Source organism: Podarcis gaigeae (genome assembly GCF_964106915.1).
Source record: "Podarcis gaigeae genome assembly, chromosome: 17".
Classification (NCBI taxonomy): Eukaryota; Metazoa; Chordata; class Lepidosauria; order Squamata; family Lacertidae; genus Podarcis; species Podarcis gaigeae.
The window spans coordinates 30,652,198-30,666,247 of record NC_139694.1 but is presented as its reverse complement, the minus strand read 5'-3'; the positions used below and the strand labels follow the sequence as shown (position 1 = coordinate 30,666,247).

The window sequence follows — 14,050 nt, the reverse complement described above, 5'->3', positions numbered from 1 at the left end:
ATGCAGCCTATTTCCAGTCACACAGTTCATTGGCAATAAGTTGGCACGTACCACATCACTATTCTTTTATATTTGTGACCAGATAAAACCATATAAACTGAAGGAAGCCTACTACGTAATATTCTAAATACCATTATCTTGTCTTTTGAAAAAGTTGGTCAAGTCTCCAATTTCAAAATCTAATTTTTAATGTAACAGCTTAATTATTTGTAATTGCACATGAAACGGCTGCCACTTAAATTAGATTTTAAACTCTCCTTTGCCGGCCCCAATTCCACCCAAGAATAAGCACACTTCAATTCTTACCAAGCGAGCAATTGCTCTGCATTCTACCGTCTGTTGAGCAACGCAGCATAGTGCCCACCACACGACCTCCCACTACGATGACACGAACATCTTTGCCATGGGATTCTTGGACATATTTTTGGAATAGATAAGGGGCCTCATGACGAATTAGATGGCTCAAGTCTGCCAAATGGTGCTTGTCTCTTGCCAGAAACACAGCTTTACCTGCATAAAAACAGTATAGAAGGTGAAAGGGGGAGGAGGTCAGTGAATTTTCTGCATATTTCTAAAGGGTATGAAAAACATAATCCTTAATCTCAGTGCTGCAAAAAAAGTATCCTGGCAGCACTGGGGCATGTATGAATAAAATTAAAATTGGTAAAGCGCTTTGCACATTTAGTGCTATAAAAATAGCAAAATTTGAAAAACAAAACATTACCTTAAAGCAAACTCACAATTTCCAACGTTTATTCCAGTTCTCAACTCCCTCAGTATAGGTCTGCCAGTATCCTTCAATCTTGGCCTGTACCATTCCGTGCTATTCTAGTAGTACTAGGTTGCAAGAGCGTTTTGCAACAGGTTTTGGGTTCTCTAGACACATAAAACAGAGGGCTGCACCAATCACGGTCCAAAGATGACAGCCGATTCCAAGGTGCTGTGTATGATTAGCTGATGAACCCAAAATGAACCACTCCCAATTAATTGGTAGCTACTAATTAGTGCAACAGTGAAAAATATAAAAATTATTTATTTGCCAAATGCAAATCCATGGGAAGTATTAGAATTCTTAGTATCATTTAAGATGGGAAATATTCTTTTGTTGTTTATACCAGTAAGCTGAATGCAACAAAAATCTATTAAAAAAATTATCCCTAGAAAAATGAACCCTGAGCCAGGCCTAAAACTAAACTGATACAGAAAGCTGCCTCAAGTGGCAGTGCCCCCTAAACTAGTCTTAAGGCCCCAGATGCAGTGGCGATGCAGAGCAAACAAAAGGCTGACTGCTCTCGACAAGGCAGGAAAGACAACTGGAGCTGTGACGCCCCACTTCACAGAAATCTGTGCTCCTGCCTTGCCCACAAGCGGTCAGTTTCTTAAGCCCTTAGGACCACTCAGTACAGTGAGGCTTCACAATACATTGCTTCTGAAACAGTTATAACCGCACCATGCAATTCTTGATCTCCAGCCCTTCCTCTTCCTTAACTGACCTATTCAAACTATCTGCTTGCCACGAAACACACAAGAGCCTGGTGAAATGAAGATAAGTCATTCCTTTTAGCAACTGATAAGGCAAGCAAATCACTTTTGCTTAAAATGTTTACTTTAGGGAAATATTTCATCCCTGTATTTATGCAATCCTGTGTCCACAGGCCTTGGACTTTTGCTTACAGGCAAATTCTTTCTTTCAGACAACCCCCGAAGCCCCAAACAGCTATTCTCCTGCAAGAGGCCACATAACAGAAACACAAAACATAAGCATTGTCCAACAGAGGAATTTCAAAGGGAAAACCCAGAATGAAATAGCTGGACTGGAATATAGAAGTTTGTTTCTACTCATCTGGGTACGCCCCATTGCAGATGTGGATTTACTCAGCCATGCTTAGATCACTGTGTCCTCACTAGGACTGGGCGATAAATTGATATATCGTCCAAAGCTGGTTTGAAGTCCATATCGTGATATCAGTTTCATAATTTTTGACGTGGCAATATATTGTGGATCATGATGTGTGTGTGTTTGCTTTGCAAAAATCACGATGTGGGGAAAACTGTGAAGCCAGCCAATGCCTCTGCACAGCTCCATCCTCATTTCAGACATCATGATATTATCAGAATATCACAATGTTCAGCTGGTGATATATCACAATGTTGAAAGTCAGATATCGCCCAGACCGACTCCTCACCAATTACTGCTGTTTTAAGTTGTCACTGTGTTTATTTCACATACATTGAAGCTTTTTCTGGAACAACTGTCTGGGATATGTGTGGGTGTGCATGTACACATGCATTTATGTGTAGCAAACATTTGCCTGTGGTGTTCCACACCAAGAATTTCATCTGCAATCACCTCAGTCCAATGCTCATGGCTGGTTCTGCAGGCCTGGGAACAGGATTTAAGTAATTATATCTTGCTTCTGTCTGCTCCTTTGACTGTGTGGTCAGAGAGTTGCCCCACAAAGCATAAATATTAGCCCTGTCTACCCAGCTACCCCTTTTTGCTGCTTCCACGATTGTTACTGTCTAGATATCCAAAACAAGGGTTTAGCCTTAATTCCACATCCCTGCCACCACCAAAAAACAGGCCTTCAAGCATTATTTCCTAAATCACTGCTAAGTTCATGAGTTGGTTTCCTGTGAAAATGTTGCTTGCTCTAGTGTTTCCATTCCCCCTCGCTGGCAAAAAGCTCATTCTCCCAGAGATGCACAAAACCTTTCTTATTGGGAGCCTATGCGTTCTTCAGGGTTAGCTTCAAAGAGCACATTGCACCCTAATTAAACCATGCTAACATTACATGCAACTTAGCAGGCTACTGGGAGAAACAGACGGTATGGTGATCCTGCATATGTGATAGTAACACAATTACTATTATTTTAGTCCTGCAGAATGTTCGCCGCCGCCCCTCCCCCTTGTATTTTTTATTAAAGTTTTCTTGGTTTACACAGGTATGCACAATGTCTCTTTTTTCAAGTTACATTTTCCATAGTTCAGTTTCATTTGCTGAGACATTAGGGTTACATTAGGAAGAAAGGGGGGAGAGGTGGGGGGGAAGGGGGTCGCCCCTCCACCTTGTAAACTACTGTATCTTTGCTTACTAGTCAATAGCTCTAGTCTTAGTATTTTCTTAAAATACTTGCTCAAAATGCAGTAATTTTATTTTTAGAAAATAATCTGAGAACCCTGCTGAATCAAACCAGCATCCTCTTTTCACAGTGGCCAGCCAGAAGCTGACAGGAAGGCCACAAGTACAACATGAGTGAAACAACACAGTCTCCACTTGTGTTTCCAAAGCAACTGGTGTTCAGAGGCATAAGGCCTCTGATACAGAGGTAAAATACAGCCATCATGACTACGGGTCATTGACCACCTTAACCTCCAGGCTATCCTCAAGGGATACCCTGAATCTTTGTTTTAATGGCTTCAGGTTGCATTTTTATTGCAATGATACTGTTTGTTTATTACATTGTAGAGTTTTAAAAAATATTAAGCAGTTTATAAATGCTCTAAATAAATAAAATCAGAAACTAGAAAAGCTTTGTTGCAAATGTTGTAAATCAATTGTAAATCAATTACTTAAACAGAGTTTAAATTCTAAATTCAAATGCTAACACCAAGATTATCAATAAATTATACTTTACGCTAGCTGAGAAAAGGTAAGGATTTTTGTTCCTCTTATTAAAATGATTCAACATGCAGAAATACACTTATGTGATTTTATAGCTAAATAAAACACTTGGTATTCTACTTATCCACATGTTGAGAGAGGTATACCACCTTAGTTAGAAGGTCTAGGCAAACCTCATTTGCCCGTTCAACCCATTTCCACAATGTCTTTTTGACGTTTAGGGCTACTTCTGGGTTTGGTGCTATGCCCGATCGCGCATCATTCGGACATTGCCTGTACATCAGTTTGTTATTCAGGCAAGGGTTGATACTACTACATCACTGTAAAAATCTGCATCTTCTTGTCAAGGCTGAGTTTAGGATATTTAAAGAGTTTCCGAAATAGCCAGGAAGCTTTAGACAAAGCACAATCCTCATTCAGCACTCCATAGCAATTATGCACAGATTCTCACTCACCTCTATGACCACGTGTGTTCTTCACAACCATGGGGAACTCCAACACTTCTGCTTCATCAATCATTTTGGCAAAATTTTCATGACCACCTGGACAGGAAAAAAACCATACATGTTGCCAGTGAAGCGTTCAGCCAATTTCTAGCAAAGGCATATTCCAAAGGCCAACACAATTATTTAAGAAGACAACCCTGGAACTCAGATTGTTCATTTTCACATCAGAATCTACAGAGGTTATCTATTCTGGCCATATGCTGAATAGAATTTCCTATTAATTTACATGTTGGTTAAAATGTGACTTTCTAATATCAAATCATCATCATATTTTAACATTGATGCCTTTTCTTTCCTCAGTTTTAAAAAGTTTACAATTATAGTACTGTAGAAACAATCACAGGCCTCATGTGAGGGAGTGTCCAAGCTTCTCTGCATGGGAATGAATTTCTCCCAAAAGATCCAATTTGCTTCTTTTTTGTATTTTTAGTATTTATATTTTATTGAAAGAATTTCAATTATCAATTTGCTTCCTGAGGGCACTGATCAATTCAGATTTCATTAGAAGTGCAAATGATATCCACAGCATGCAGTGTCTTGTACCAACTAGGGCTGATATGCAGGCTGCAACTGCTCCTCAACAAATACAGCTTGGCCACAGTGATCCATGCCCTAATATCTGCTTGACTGCACCAATACAATGTGGGCTGCCTTTGGTGATTTCCCAGAAACTTAAGTAAACTCACAACACAGCTGCTGTGTTACTAACTAGGACTGGCTATAGATCTCATCAGAGCTTACAAGAGCTGCACTGGCTGCCACTCCATTTCCGAACACAATTCAAGTGTTGCTCATTCTTTACAAAACCCTACATGGGGCTTTGCTTCTTGAAGGAAGGTCTTCTCCCACACAAACCGGCTTCAACCCTTCATTCTTCATCTGAGGCCCTTCTTCTGATTGCCTGCCCTTTGAAATTAGGCATGTGGTAATCAGGGATACGGCCTCCTCAGACGTGGTGCCTTAAATATGGCTACCTTTAAATCGGTCCGGAAATCCCAAATAGTGTGGAATGTTGCTGCTTGGTTTCTGGTGGGAGCAAGGCGACTGGAGCACATAACTTCAATTCTGTACCAGTTACACTGGTTATTGGTACACCTCCCAGTCCAACTGAAAGTGCTAGTTCTGACCTTAAGAGCCCTAAGCAATTTGGGACAGAGTTGTTCAAAGAACTGCTTACATCCATATGAACCTGCCTGGATATTAAGAGATGGCTCTGAGGCTCTGCTTCTGCACCTGCCTGTGAAGTCTATTTAGCTGATGACCATGACGAAGAGCCCTTCCTGTGGTAGGCCCCAGACTGGAAATTCTCCCTGTGCACACATTTTTCGCCGCCACCAATTCTATGCATCTTGCCGTAAAAAGTGATGATCACACACGGTGCAACGTCCAGGCATTCTTTACTCAGGTACTTGCGTATAAAATATCCAGTGAGTAACAGCCCTGAGTTATTGGATTAAATCACAGCCTGTTCTTTCTTCAGCTGAAAATATGCTACAGATCGCTACCATCTTATGAACTCTAACCTTCTAAGAAGACCAAACATTTAAAGCCTTGTTCTACTATCTCCCTTCATTTCCCTCTTTCATCAAGCAACCAGAGACGAGTATTCTGAAGCGCCAAGCTCCTTTCCAGGCCAGAAACTGAATGCTTAGTACGGGTGTGGGAAACCTTTTTCAGTCTTGGGGACCACATTCCCCCATGGGCAAACTTCCAAGGGCTGCACGCCAAGTAGTGAGTAGGGCCAGAGCCAAAAAAGTGGGCCAAACAAAAGTGACTCGTATCTTTGTACTGTGGATTAGATTCATGCTACAGGAGAGTCAAAAGTTTACCTGCACTCTCCCCCCCTTCTGTCCTTCACCAGGCAAAACTTGTCACAGTTCAAGAACGCATTCCAGGCATGCAAAAGTATGCAAGGATGGCACAGAGTATGGCTGATGAGGGGCCTGGCCCTAGATAGTCCTGATGTCTAGAAAGAGAAGCTTGGAGAGCCACATTTGACCCTCATCCCGGGCCTGAAGTTCCCCACCCTGGCTGTGAGGAAGCTGTTCTCAAGAAAACCCTGCTACACTTGCCATTCACAGGCCAGAGAAGCACCTGACACATAACCAAAGAGGCCTATGCCAGAGGTTCATATAAGACAAACTGCCTCCCATCCTTCAATTAATGCGTCCTTCTCCCTGTAACAGAAGAGCTATGGAATCAAAGGAGGAAAATTAGGTGTGAGCAGGGTAGTAAATGGGAAAACAAGGCTTAGAGGCACAGGCACTAAAAACCTGATTAGAAGCTAGCAGAACAAGCCAGAATCAGCTCTGCATTTTCCTTGTTCAGAGGAATACGTGCGCTGTAGGACATCTTGCTTCTCTTGGCAGCCCTACATTTTAACCATCTGGCACTTGAGGGGAAGAGAGAAGCCTGAGTCCAGGTCCTTGTATACACACTAAGAAAAACATATTTCTAGCCCTCCACAGACTGAATTCTTAAATACAGTCTGATGGACACATCTATCATCCTGAACATTAACTCCTAACTACCCAGACCTAGAAAAGCAGCAGCTGGCCTGCTGAGGGGCTGTGAAAAAGCAGAATGAACAGTGAGGTGACTTGTGTTGTTAACCCCCATTAATAGCCCTATGCCGCAACAAGGACCACAAAATATGATGTAATGCATAGGAGTTTGTTTAGCTACATATTTATCAGGCAGAAAATGTTTCTAGGATGGTCACCATTATAAGAACATACTGTTGCTAAGCTTCCATAAGTAAAAGCAACAAAAGATAAAAAAGCGGTGGGGGAATGGTACCTATCAGCAGTGCATTAATAAAAAAAACCAACATGCCTATTCCTCATTCATCCACTTTGTTTACATACCACTTAGATATCAATTCAAATTAACCATTAAATAAAAAACTTACTTAAAATACCTGCTAAAATTTAAAAATCCCAGTGTTCAAATGCATTTACTGGTCTTCACCCCATCCACCACTGCACCCAGGCAGAGGCTGAGATATTGCAGTCTCTCCTGACTCAGGTGTTATGGAGAAACAGAGCTGCATGTCATCAGTGTACTGATGAAACTTTGCCCCAAAATGCCTTCCAATATAGAATACTAGAGACAAGACAGTGCCCTCCAGTGCAAGGATCACAGGGCCAAAACCCCATCTCCCAATGTTATCCCCTGGACACATCCCTGCAGGTAGGAGCAGAACCACTGTAAAACAGTGTCCCCATGGTTGGTCAAGAAGGATTCCATTGTCAACAGTATCACAAGTCGCTCACATAGAGAACTAGATACAGGGTCACACTCTCCCGGTTCCATTCTCGAACCAGTTCAACCAATTCAGTTCTAAAACTGCCAGAATCCAGATTGAAATAGATCCAGATAATCCTCCAGAGCTCCTGCTATCACTCAACCACCTTACCCAAGAATGGAGTATTTATGACCAGGCAGTACTTATTATAGACCACAAGGCCCAGAGGGAGCTTCTTCAAAATTGGACACACTAATGCCTGTTCAAGGACAGGAGGCCCAACTCTATTCTTATTTGTACTTGGCAATTTGTCACTAGTCAAGTTGTAGAGTTTTGATTCTTTTTTTTTTTTTTTTTTTGATTCATTCAAATTTCCCCAAACCATTCAGAGTTTTAGTAAGGATCTCACTTGCTCCAGGTACATGGTCACTATGGACAATAGCATTATTTTAATCTAGGTGGCTTACCATAGGAAAAGGTGTCTGGAAGAGGCACACCATGGCCAGCTAGCTCCTGGAAAGTCCAGAACTTATTGACACAATTAAGTATGGCTTGGGGACGATTCATGAGCCGGCAGCCCATCTTCTCCAGATGGCGAAGAACTGTAATGTCACTGTCACTTTGGACCCATGGTGTTGGCACACGCACCACCACTACCTGTGGGTAAGCAGTGATGAGTTCCCCGTTGACTCGAAGACCTGCAGCAATAATAAATGAAGGAATGAATGAGAATCTGATAAGAAAACCAAGGGCCAATCCTCCCCTTCCCACAAAAAGTAAATAAAAGAATGCCAGCTCTAGGTAACAAAAGCATTTTCATAATCCATGTGACAAGAATGATGGAATTAGCCACAGATACACACTACTGATCCATCACTAATGCTCCAGAATACTCCAAATTGTTAACTTAAAGGTTTATCATCTTTTCAGTCTGCTTTTTTCAGCCAAGAAACCACACCCTACTTTTACAATGGTGGAACACTTTCCCCATGATCTTCTGCCAGTAAGCAGATGTCTTTATTTTTGAGTTTCCAGAGAGTCATATTAACTGTCTTGCAGCAAAACCAACCTGCAACTCAACATAACTCCATGCATGACTGAGAATTGGTTTGTGCCTTATTTTGGATCAGATTCCTTAACAAAAGGGCCAGATCTTTTTTTTCCCTTCTTTTTTTTTAAAGACAGCAGGGGAGAAAGAAAACAATATTGCTAGCCTGGGAGGCCATTTTGACTTTAAATCCCATGTAAAGAACAATCCATTAAAAAAGAGAGGGGACACATACCTTACATTATATGAATCATTTCAGAAAGAAGTGGCTCAGCAACATTGGGGCTAACACACATGCCTCAGCCCCTAGACCAGGAATGGCTAACCTGTGGGCCTGCCAAAGTTGTGGAACTACAACTCCCATCATCCCTGACTGCTGGAGTCCAACAAAAGGTTAGCTATTCAACTGCACACACGGGATTGCCACTACTGAGTCCCTGGGTCCCATCATCAAGGTTCTGTGAAGCTGATGAAGTGACAGGGAAACAAAGCCATTCCAGCTGCCTTCTCCTTCTCTGCCCTCAACAGGGAAGAACACCTGCCATTTTGAACTACGTGTTCCCAAGCCCTAGTGGAAGTGTGGGGAGAAAAGCGAGGCTGATTTGGTGTTTGATTTCTGTCTCAGGAATACACCTTCCCCAATGGGGAGGAGCCTGTGACTGGTTGTTCCTAGGAAATGAGGGAGAGAGAAGAGAGGAAGAAATCAGTCTTGGCAATTTAACTTATGCCTCCTCCAAGTGCTTCCTCCAGTCATGGGGGAAAGGAAAAATAACAATGGTGCCATGCAAGGCATTCTCCTTTTTCTTGTGGGGGATTCCCCCCCCCCCAAAGCCCCCTGGAGCTAAGGAAAAGGCAATAGAAAACTAAACACAAAATGTTTTTTAATGCAGTGTTTTTCAACCACTGTTCCGTGGCACACTAGTGTGCCGCGAGATGTTGCCTGGTGTGCCGTGGGAAAAATTGAAATATTTGAAAGATTTAAAAATAAAGTATTTTATAATTTTTCATATTTCTGTTTACTTACTATTTCATAATAAAGTAATTATAAAATACTTTCTTTGTGTTTATTTGATTCCTATTCAAGAGAATTACTTTATATATAGTCAATATAGGCACAGAGTTAATTTTTTTAACATTTTCTAATGGTGGTGTGCCTCGTGATTTTTTTCATGAAACAAGTGTGCCTTCGCCCAAAAAAGGTTGAAAAACACTGTTTTAATGTACAGTATATTTTTTTATAAACTGTAGTAGGCATTCCAATTAAGCCTGTTACCTGCTCTCAGGCAGGACAAATTTGGGAAGCTCCCTTAATTTAGTGCCCTGCTTGTACTCAAGAGGGGGTGCTATATGCACAATGGTTGCTCTCTCCCCCCACCCCACCCCAGCAACCTGGAATAATTTCTTCTGGTTTCTCCTGTTCTCTTGGCACCTAAGATACCTTTCAAACCTGAGTATGTAGCTGGAGTATAAAATGCCTTAGCAACCTTAGCTGTACATGGCTTAGGATGCTGCCTGCCCTGCCCCCACTGGACATTTTTCAACCTCCACATTTACAGAAGGCAGTAAACTAAGCAAGTTCATGTGCTGTGCTGTGCTGTGCTGTCCCTTCCCCTTCCCCAATCCTGACCTCATAATTTTATAGAAAGAGCAGTAGATGACAAGACACTGCTGCAGCACACTTCATTAGCTGCAAGCGAGCACTGCCGCATTGCAGCTGACTTGTGCTTGTAAAGAAGTGTGGTTACAAAGAGAGATGCACATAATTTCAGATCAAATTCTCAAGCACTGTCACTAACCAAAACAGGGTATTTGCAAACTAGATTCCAATGAAGGAGCCTATCGTGATCTCTTACACGTGCTAGAGGATTGCTCCGATTTGACAGAAAGATGACTGGTGTTATCAAGGGTGTCTAGTCTGCCATGCATCCTCTCCTAAATCTCAAGTAATACTTGCAATATTTCCAAGACCATTCTCAACACTGCATGTACTGCAGCGAAATGAACTCCCAGAAAAAACCCTCAAAACCATTGGGGGAAGTAGCTACCACTACCACATCTCTAAAGAGTCACAGAAAAAAATCATCCCTTTGTTTAAGCAGCATTCAGACAAAGTGCTTGTTAGTTTTTGCTGTAAACAGTCTGAACATTGGTTTGGCCATCTCATCAATATCAAGTTATTTTATGCAATCAAGGTTGTGCAAATTTGCACAATATTGCATTGAAAGGAAATGGAAAAGCCACTTACATCTTCCACAGAATTTCAGAAATGTAACTGTTAACACTGATAATTTAGCATAATGTCACATTTGCAGCATAAATCTGAAGTTAGTCAGGGTTAATCCGTTTAAATGAATCGACTTAGGTTACTGCCTTTTGTTAGTTTCAGAAATATAGTCCAAGTAGCAGTAAAATTGCAGTAAAATTGAGTCACCTCTACTGAGATACACTAGTGATTAGCTTCTATTTCTAAAAATACAAGACAACTCCCCCAGATGAAAAACAGAATCTGCCATTTTGGAAAAAATGAACGTTTATTTCAGTTTGTCTATTAGAAGCAGCTGTCAATCACCAGACTACCATTGCTATAAGCAGAGGTACAGGATAGAAGCTACATTTTGAGCCACACAGAGACTTGATTAAAATTGACAATATGCACAAAATTCCTCTGCTGTTGATTTTTTACATTTATAATTTTTAAAATATTTTTAACGTTTTAATCAATTTTATTTCTTATTTCTAGGCTGCATCCACACTATGGCATTATTACATATGCAAGTCATTGATTGTATGTTTGCACACCTTTTGTCCACATAAGAATTTTCAGATTTAGTGCCTCCAAATTCTATCTAGCTGTTTCCCAGACACGCTGGTTTGCAGTTTGTAGAAACAATTTTATTTGTTTAGCTCTAAGCCATAACAAAGAAAAAAAAGACATGCAGAGTTGAGTCACAAATGTGTTTCTTAATTTCCTGGCAGCCAACTCAAATAAAGAAACACACATGGTAACTTAATTTTTATTTTCCCACAGCAAAAAGCACACAAACTTACTTGAGGTAACAAAAAAATCCCAGCAGCTAAACTAAGACGGATATTTTTCACAAGGATCTTTCTACAGAGGACATTGAGTAATGTGGTGAACAATGTCATCTATAACCATTTTACAAAGACACAGAAATGCTGTTCCAAAGATAATTTCTTACAGCAGCCATCCAAAAAGGTAGAGAATAAAACGCTAGGCCTTAATTCTGTAAAAGCAATTATACGTGCAGCCAATGTAATTAACTCCAAGCAATTAGCTGCCTGATGTTACTGAGACAGGAGTGCAGACATGATGGAAATGTGGGCTTGGGAGAGCATATCTTTGTTTGAGTCTGTCTTGCCAGGTGACACCCAAAATCTTCCTGATGCAGTTCATGTGGAAAGCGCTGAGGTGCTGCTCCTGGTGGGCGTAAGTTGCCCATGTCTCACTACCAGAAAGCAGTGTGCTCAACACACAAGCCTGGTAGACCTTCATCTTGCTATTGGCCGTTAGCATTACATTCTCCCTTTTGGAGTGATGAGCCATCACTGTAGCTGCCTTGCCAAGAAGCCTGTCCAACTCAGTGCTGATGGAGGTTGCTGCTTATGGTGAAGTCCTGGTAGGTAAATAGGTAAGACAATCCTACAAATTGACCTCGGATTTGATAAAGTTTGGTGGGGCAAAAGAAGAATCCAGCTTAGCAGTTGAGAATAGACCTCTTACTTCCTCCAATTCAAAAGATTTGCTTACTTTCAGAGCCTCATAGAATCTAGCGCCTGACCTGTGACAGGAGAGGTTTTTTTTTTAAAAGGAAGGAGAGTAGAAACCCAACTGAATAGCTAATATGGGGCATTTTCAGTCTCTCTTCAGGGTTGCATGTTAAATTAACATGCACCGAGTGAAGTATTACTTCCTTTTGTCTGTCTTGATTCTCCCGCTATCAGCTTCATTAAATAGCCCTGAGTTCTTGAGTTATAAAAAAGAGGAAGAGAAGTTTCCCTCTATCAGTCTTCAAGACACACATTAACGCTTTAACAAATATGTATTTCTAATACTCTGGAAATACTTTTAAGCACTTCAGAATGAAAGAGCAGCAATAATCTTAAAGAATACGTAGTTTAAAAGCACTTGACAGCCAGTTCTGTGCAGGGAAGGTCAAGGCCACAAGAAACTGGAGTTTACAGCAATATGTTGCTGTGCTAAAAATAAAAATATGAGGGTGCACTAAGGGCTACATGGCTTTGTATTGTTTCAAAGTGGTCATTTTAACACCATGGTTAAAAACATGAGACCTCTCAGGCTAAGGCCAACTTGGGAATCAGCACTGAATTGAATCAATGCCCTATTGAGTTCTATGGCAAAATTCCTCATTAGCTGTAATCCATTCTTTTTGGCTTTCGTGTCCTGAAAATACATTTTAGTAACTGAAGCAGGCCAAATATAAATTAGTTTCAGATTCAGAAACAAAGAGATCCCACAAAATTATTTTTTCTAATTGATTTTAGAAAGTTACATAAAAACACAAACCACAAAAGGGGGAGGGAGAGATAAAAGAAAAAGAGAAGAAACAACGGGAGAAGGAAAGAAAAATAAATAACTTCTGATTAGTCTATCAACTATTTGTAAACATTATTCAACTCATCCATTCCAGTATTACACCTAACAAAACCACTTTCTATAAACCAACATTATCTTCAGTCTTCAAGCCCAAATTCCATTAATTCATTTTATCGTGCAAAAAATCTGTAAGAGGTTTTCAATCCAATGTGTTAGAAGTCTTTTTTCTCTGATTAAACATGTCAGTTTCGCCATCTTGGCTAAGTCCAGTAATGTTAACAACCATCCTTCCACTGTTCGTGAATATGAGTCTTTCCATCTTTGCACATATCAAAGTCTTGCTGCCACGATCATGTGTTGGAATAAAGTTCCATAGCTCTGGGGTAATTGACCCCAAGTCCCAGCAGGAAGAGATAATTAGAGAAAGGGATACTTTTGCAGATCCCGTTCCCATCCAGGCTCTTAACGTGGCTTTTGGGCAAGATGTTGATGTTGTTCACCCCCATCGGGGTTCCCAGGAGCCGACTTCTCCAGTGTGGTGTAGTGGTTAAGAGCAGTGGACTCGTAATCTGGTGAACCGGGTTCGATTCCCCGCTCCTCCACATGCAGCTGCTGGGTGACCTTGGGCCAGTCACACTTCTTTGAAGTCTCTCAGCCCCACTCACCTCACAGAGTGTTTGTTGTGGGGGAGGAAGGGAAAGGAGAATGTTAGCCGCTTTGAGACTACTTAAAGGGAGTGAAAGGCGGGATATCAAATCCAAACTCTTCTTCATCATCATCTCCATACGTAGAAAACAGCTTTTTCATAGCATCAGAGGTTAATCCCCTCTGTTCATTCTTATCTCTAGAGTAAATTCAATAACCAAGATTTATGCCCGGCTTCCATCAATCACCACACAATTATCTCCATCAGCAACCTATCAACAAAAGACATTCAGTCCCCTGTGTCCCTTCATTGAAAGTCCGATCCCTTATTAGAGATCAGTGTAACATTGCCTACTTCCCAGTCTTCTTGTAAAGAGCTTGGTTTCAGGGCTATGGCAGGCA

General features: G+C 41.1%; 1 protein-coding gene across 1 annotated transcript in view; it reads right to left on the bottom strand.

The window, feature by feature from the left end:
• The window catches only part of RIMKLB (ribosomal modification protein rimK like family member B), a 37,618-nt gene that overhangs the window by 2,749 nt on the left and 20,819 nt on the right, over positions 1-14,050 (bottom strand). Inside the window, exons 4-6 of the mRNA XM_083719490.1 lie at positions 7,847-8,077; positions 4,082-4,168; positions 307-510 (exon numbers count right to left, since the gene is read on the bottom strand). Coding sequence (XP_083575616.1) covers positions 307-510; positions 4,082-4,168; positions 7,847-8,077 — 522 coding nt within the window. The remainder of the gene's footprint in view (positions 1-306; positions 511-4,081; positions 4,169-7,846; positions 8,078-14,050) is intronic.